The sequence below is a fragment of the Myotis davidii genome, unplaced genomic scaffold (assembly GCF_000327345.1).
Source record: "Myotis davidii unplaced genomic scaffold, ASM32734v1 scaffold1047, whole genome shotgun sequence".
NCBI classification, from domain to species: Eukaryota; Metazoa; Chordata; class Mammalia; order Chiroptera; family Vespertilionidae; genus Myotis; species Myotis davidii.
Window position 1 is genome coordinate 693,811 of NW_006298367.1, and position 6,781 is coordinate 700,591.

At 54.3% G+C, this 6,781-nt stretch overlaps 1 protein-coding gene across 1 annotated transcript in view; it reads left to right on the top strand.

Moving 5' to 3' along the window:
- The window catches only part of LOC102757183 (zinc finger protein 764-like), an 8,580-nt gene extending 4,650 nt beyond the window's left edge, over positions 1-3,930 (top strand). Inside the window, exon 3 of the mRNA XM_015570698.1 lies at positions 771-3,930. Coding sequence (XP_015426184.1) covers positions 771-1,687 — 917 coding nt within the window. The 3' untranslated portion in view covers positions 1,688-3,930. The remainder of the gene's footprint in view (positions 1-770) is intronic.
- The last annotated feature ends 2,851 nt before the right edge of the window (positions 3,931-6,781 follow it).

The window sequence follows — 6,781 nt, forward strand, 5'->3', positions numbered from 1 at the left end:
GGCTCCCACCCCTCCCGTCTGGTTGCCCTGAAGCTCTGTTTTGCTCCACGTCCTCCCTCCTGTTTGCCTCCATCTAGCTCCTCTGCCTGTGTGTTAGTTTACTTTTTAAAAATATATATTTTATTGATTTTTTACAGAGAGGAAGGGGGAGGGATAGAGAGTTAGAAACATCGATGAGAGAGAAACATCGATCAGCTGCCTCCTGCACACCCCCCACTGGGGATGTGCCCGCAACCCAGGTACATGCCCTTGACCGGAATCGAACCTGTGACCCTTCAGTCCGCAGGCCGACGCTCTATCCACTGAGCCAAACCGGTCAGGGCAGTTTGCTTTCTTTTGTTATATCTTGGAGCAGCGTCCTTCCCCTTGGCTCCCGCGGACTCCTAGTAACTCATCCTGCAGCTTGTGGCACAGTGTGCCCAGCGCCTCTGAGCTTGGTTCCGCCAAGCGCACGCCTCCCTGTGCGGTGCCCGCTGCCTGAGCACCTATCTCCTCACCCCCGCGATCCAGGCCACACATCTGCCGCCTGCCCCAGCCACTCCCTGGCCCTGAGCTAGAATGTGCTGTTCCTGCTCCTCTGTTTCGGATGCTTTGCTCTCTGTCCTCTGCAGCTGAGGAAAGGTGTCCTCAGTTTCCCTGCCTGTCCTGAGCCGAGGCCCACAGGCAGTGTGGGTCCAGAAGGTGCTGTGTGCCTCTCTCACCACATGGCGTGTGGGATTCAGGGACCAGGATCAGCAAGCCAGGGCCTGAGCTCTCCCCTTACCTCCCAGCAGGTTCCAGAGCCAAGGAAGAGAAAGGACTGGGAGAAGGCACCGGGGCCCTGGAGAAGGTCCTTCCTGTGGCCGCTCGGCCTCTTGGGCTGAAGGCTCTCACACCCCCTTCTGCTGGTCTCCCTGACAGTTTGGAGCAGCCATCCACGGTGCCTCACCGGGGTCGCCCCCCACTCATTGCCCATCCCCCTGTCCCAAGGGCAGACCAGCGTCACGGTTGCTACCTCTGTGGGAAGAGTTTTGCCTGGCGTTCCACTCTGGTGGAGCACCTGTACACCCACACGGGCGAGAAGCCCTTCTCCTGCCCTGACTGTGGCAAAGGCTTCGGCCAGGCCTCCTCTCTGAGCAAGCACCGCGCCATCCACCGTGGGGAGCGGCCCCACCGCTGCCCCGACTGTGGCCGGGCCTTCACCCAGCGCTCTGCCCTCACCACCCACCTACGGGTCCACACGGGTGAGAAGCCCTACCGCTGTGCAGACTGCGGCCACTGCTTCAGCCAGAGCTCTGCCCTCTACCAGCACCAGCGGGTCCATAGCGGCGAGACCCCCTTCCCTTGCCCAGACTGTGGCCGTGCTTTTGCCCACGCCTCAGACCTTCGGCGCCACGTGCGCACCCACACAGGCGAGAAGCCCTACCCTTGTCCAGACTGTGGGCGCTGCTTCCGGCAGAGCTCCGAAATGGCAGCCCACCGGCGAACCCACAGCGGGGAGCGCCCCTACCCCTGTCCTCAGTGTGGCAGGTGCTTTGGCCAGAAGTCGGCCATGGCCAAGCACCAGTGGGTCCATAGGCCCGGTGCCGGGGGACGAAAGGGCCAGGGTGCCAGTGGGTTGCCTGTGCCCCTGACCCCTGGCCAAGGGGACCTGGACCCACCTGTGGGCTTTCAGCACTACCCAGAGATCTTCCAGGAGTGTGGGTGATGGCCTCAAAAGCAAGAAGACAAAGGGTGAAGATCTAAACATCTCCTGAGGCCCAAGCTGGAATCAGTACTGAACCTCGGGGGGGCTCCAGGGAGGTCGTAGAATTCCTTGTAAGAGCTGGACCTGGGGGACGAGCGCCATCATGTTTTAGGCGCTCTCCAGCTTGACGGGGGACCCCTCAGCCTCTGCTGGCCTAGCCTACAAGCCCCCTTTGCTGAGTTAGGACGAGGTAAGACCGCCGTGACCTCCGCTGTGGGAAGAAAAGGCCGTCTCTCAGACGTGTTAAGAGGACTGAGGTGGAAGAGAATCTTGTTTTACCCGTTCGCCTTTTCACTGCATAAGTTAAAAACCGGTGGCCGTGCACTGAATCTGGCCTGCAGCTCTGTTATTTTTTGGCCTAGTCAGAATTTTAAAATGTTACAAATTACTGGTTAAGATTTCACACAAAATCCAGGCTTCTGACTTCTCTTGAGAAATCCAAAGATTTGGCAGCTCTACCTAAACTCCCACAAACCCACAGCTGGCAGGAGCGGGGGCAGCCGTTCCCTTTGGATGGAGCGGACCTGTGCTCCGGTTCGGCACGCTCGCCGCCCTCATCAGCTCCGGACCAGCGTCAGCTGGTGCTCGTGGCGTGCCCACGTCTCTTCCGGGCAGGCTCGCTCCACCTGGTGTTTCCTCTCCCGTGGTAATTGGAGTTTGCAAACCGTGGTCTATGGCCGCCGTCGCCAACCTTTTGGACCTCACGGACCACCAGTGGTCCACGGACCACCGGTTGGTGCCTGCTGGTCTATAGCATTCAAGTTTTCCTGAATCAGGGATTTACATAGAGGGCATATATGTGAAAGGGCACAGGATAGAAGTAAAAGCAGGCTTTATTTTAGATCTTGCTTGCGTTGTATCTTACGGTTTACAAAGTACTATCTTTTCCATGAACTTATTTCACCCTCATCACTGCCCAGTGAGGAAGAGGCAGGCAGGACTGAATCTGCCCTAGACCAGGGCCATTTCTGCCGCAGCACTGCTCTCAGCGACCGGGAGTGCCTGCGGTCATCCTTGGGCCCCCCTGGGAGAGCCATATGGTTCAGGCCTTACACACCCTAGACCCAACCAGGAGGGCCTCATCACGTGTTAGAAATGGAAGAGATTTGAGTGTTTGCAGCTGGGGACACCGAGATTGGGGGAGGCTAAGTAACCTGACCCAGGTCACACACAGATGGCAGGGTCCTGGTTTACTGTTGCCTTGGTCACACCGCTCCTGAATTTCTCAGTGTCTCAGCCAGGGTTCTGGGGGATCTGCCCACTCACTCTGAGGGCACCCAGGCACTGACCAGGACAGGAGACAGCCCAGCCCTGTGTCAGTGGAGCCCAGGTATGAGATGAGTGGGAAAATGGCCATGTAGCGGACCAAGGCAAGGGAGAAACCAACCTGAGATGAGAGTTGAGGGCAAACAGAAGCAAAGCTTGACCTTCACTATGTACCCACCATCAGCTAGGCCAGGAACATTGGGAGAAGTAGCCAGCGGGGATTGTACTCATCCATATTCCCAAGCTCTGCACACAATCTCTGCCCTCTCGCCTTGTGACTCCATTAGCCATCTATAATTCCTTTGTGGTCCGAGCCCAGCCTTGTCCAGGCGATGGAAGCAGCCAGCCATGGGCAGGCCCTGCCCTGCCTCTGGTCAGGACGCCCTTCACTTGAGGAAGAATAGGGGTTACGTCCTCTGCTGGCCCGTGTGTACTTGCCTTCTTTACTCAGCCCCGTATCTGCCTACCTTAGGGGGAAGATTTGTCAATCTGGAGAAACTTCTAAAGAGAAGATTTGGGGAAAAGACATTGTTCAGGTGAAGTCATGAACTGACTTGATTCCAAGTCTGAGCCCACCTGAACTTTTCATGGAGGACTGGCTAGTGTGCCCCCTTGTCATAAGTGGGAATGGTGTGAGAAGGCACCTTAGTGGTAGGAGCTTCCTTTGTACCAGCTTTTAATTCCCTAAAGAAGGCAGTGTACACCTAACTCTCAGGCTGCCTGGGGGAAACCCAGCCTGAAACACCATTCTCACTCAGCTCAGACTCAAAGCCCAGCTTGGACCCTAGGCTCAGCCGATTAAAGTGCCATAATTACTACTTTCTCTGAGTGCTTTGAAGTTTGCAAGGCTTGCTTAGGGCCCGAACTCCAGACCCAGCTCTTCTGCTTCCTGCCTCAGGACCGAACTTACCACCGTAATCGTGTCATGAAATACTTAAGCTGAAACCTCATTCCATTCTTAGCTCCTCGTTTCTTGGCACCGGTACTTCCACCAAGGGTAGGGCTCTCTTTCTGCTACTGCAGGCCTCTGAGGCTCAGAACCTAACAATTTAAGCCAAAAGAGTTTCTAGGGCTTCACTGGAGAAGTGCTTGTCTGTACCAGAAATGAGCCCATCCATGTGGCCATTGTGAGAGGTGCGGCCATGACCACATGTCCCTCGCTTGTCCAAGACATCTAAAATAAGGGTATTGATTTGAGTTCCAAAGACCCCTAAGCTTTTTAGAAATGGTTACGTGCATCTTTTTAGGAACAGGATGTGCAAAGCTGTGACCCAAAGAAGCTAAAACCTGCATTAGGCCAGTATTTTTCAAAGTAAGGCCTTCCTGCCAAAGAATCACATGCTGTTTCTTTAAAACGTAGCTAGCACCCTGGTTGGCTAGGCTGAGTGGACAGAGCATCAACCGTGGATTGAAGGGTCCCGGGTTCAATCCTGGTCAAGGGCATGTACCCCGGTCTGGGCACATGGGAAGCAACCATCGATGTGTCTCTCTCACATTGAGGTTTCTGTCTCCTCCTTTCCACTCTAAAAAATCAGTGGAGAAATATCCTCACGTGAGGATTAACAACAACAAAATGTAGCTAGCTTCCTCGGGCCCTGTTCCTAGCTATTGAATCTGAATCTTCAGGGATGGAATTTTTTTTGGAATGAGGTCCAGACCTACTTTAATTAGTATTAGTGTTAGTATTCCAAAGAGTTTAAAAGTCTTCATTTACATTTTTTATTTAGCCTTAAAAGTATTTGGTAAGGTACTTTATCCATACGGAAATTAAAATAGAAGTATCTAATTTAGCACTGATGGGAGCTTAGACTACCACACATCTACTAGAATAGATTTTTTAACCTAATAAAATTTACTATAATACAACTTGATTTATCTTTTTTCTAAAAATGCTCTTTATATTTTCAATTTGGCTTTTTAAAAAAATTTAAATTCTTTGTTGTTTTAAAGTATTACTCCAGGGATGGAATTCTATGCCTGCTAAACTTTGAGAACCACTGTTCTGAACGAAATGTTATTTTCTAGCTGCTCTTAGCTTTTGAAAGAGGAGGGGCTGGTCTCAGGGCCTGCGTCAAATCTTAGGTCAGGGGATGACCTCGCTGGACACAAGACCATTTCCTTTGTTCTTGCCAAAGGGGCTGTGCTGTGGCAGGTCTCTTCCTGTGTACTTCTTTTTAATTTATTGATTTTAAAGAGAGGGAAGGAGCACACCAGGGGATGATGATGTGGAGAAAGTGGCTGCTCACCTTGGGACACACACAGGCTGCTCGCCAGCACACAGTGGGAGAGCAAGGCCAGTGGACTCCTGCCTTGGGTTAGCACCCTAGCTGGGACAAGCTGGAACTGTCATCAGAGGCTTTCCTGTGCTTGGAGCCTCTCGCTGCTGTGGGTGGCAGACGGGGCTGGCTGCCGCCTCCTGAAAGCCTATTGCATAGACAGGTCTGGTCTAGAGGAGGCTGCCTGGGAGCCAGCCGGCCACGCTTCCTCTAGGCACCAGTGAGGCTGAATTTCCACGTGGAAATGATGGTGCCCAGGCAGCTTGAAGCCCTGGGCCGACTTCTGCTACATGGGGGCTTGTAGCCCGTCTGTGGAGAGTACAGGCGGTGGACCATGTCAGACCTGTGCTGGGATTTTTGCTACTCACTCTGCAGAGCGGCTGCTCTCCCCTGTAAATTGTCTGGGTAAGCAGGTCAGAAAGTCTCATGAAGGAGACTTCTGTCGTTCACGTGTGTGAGTGCTTTGGGGATGAGCAGGGGTATCCCAGGTCCAGCACTTCCCAATCAATGCACTTGCAGGTGTTCATCCTAAAGGAGGCTGTAGGGCAGACCTGGGATGGAGAGGCATGGAGCTGGAAGCGGTTGCTCTGGAGGACAGGAAAGTGCCCCTTTGTTTGTGGGAAGGTATCAGTGATTCTATTTGTAGGCCTCTATGCAGGCATTCTCTCCAGCCTTTTACCACTTGTAATTCTCCCAATTCTGATCTGCCTCTTTTCAGGAGAATGGAAGATGCCATCTTTCCTCCTTACCAGTTTCTTCCCTTCATTTGGGAAGGCAAGAAACCACAAACCATGACTCCTGCCTCCCTCACATTGAGAGCATTCGGCTTTTCAACTACCAAGAAGGCGACCCAACTAGTTTTCAGCGGGAAGAAACGAGAGCTGGATCCTCTTAGGTTGTCTTCTGGGGTCATTTTCCCCCTTGGTTCAAGCTGCACCTCAGGCAGCGCTTCTCGGTTCCTTTCTTTACGAGCCTCTCCAAGAAGGGACCGGGAAGTTCTCCGCCACCGTAAAGGCCAGATGGTCCTCTCTGTCCACGTCCACTCCGATACCACTCTCCACCCTCACCTGGGAGAAGTTCCCCCAAAGCCCTGGCCTCCCTGGGAGAAAACCCAGGAACCATGGACTGAGGCTCCCGAGGACGGAGTTAAACCCAGGCTTCGGGGAAGGAGGAGGCAGGAGACGGGGTGGCTGCAAAGAAGGCAGCCTGCTCCCGGAGGGCGGACCTCCCGGCTGGCCCCTCCAGGGGAGCGCTGGCGGCGAGTCGGGGAGACCCGGGAGGAAGGGTGTCTGCCCTCACTCCTAGGCTTTCATCCTTCGGGAAGATAAAACGTAATGAAGGGAAAACGGGGGCGGGGAGAGTTCTGAAGGCAGAGGCCCAGCCGGAGGGGAGACGCCGGGCAGGTCCCGCCCACTCCTCCCGCAGGCGCTTTGGTGGGACTCGCGTTCCCCGGCGACCTTCAACGCCGAGCGGCGGGTGTAGCGGGAGAGGGCGGGGCGGCGAGAGCGCGAGC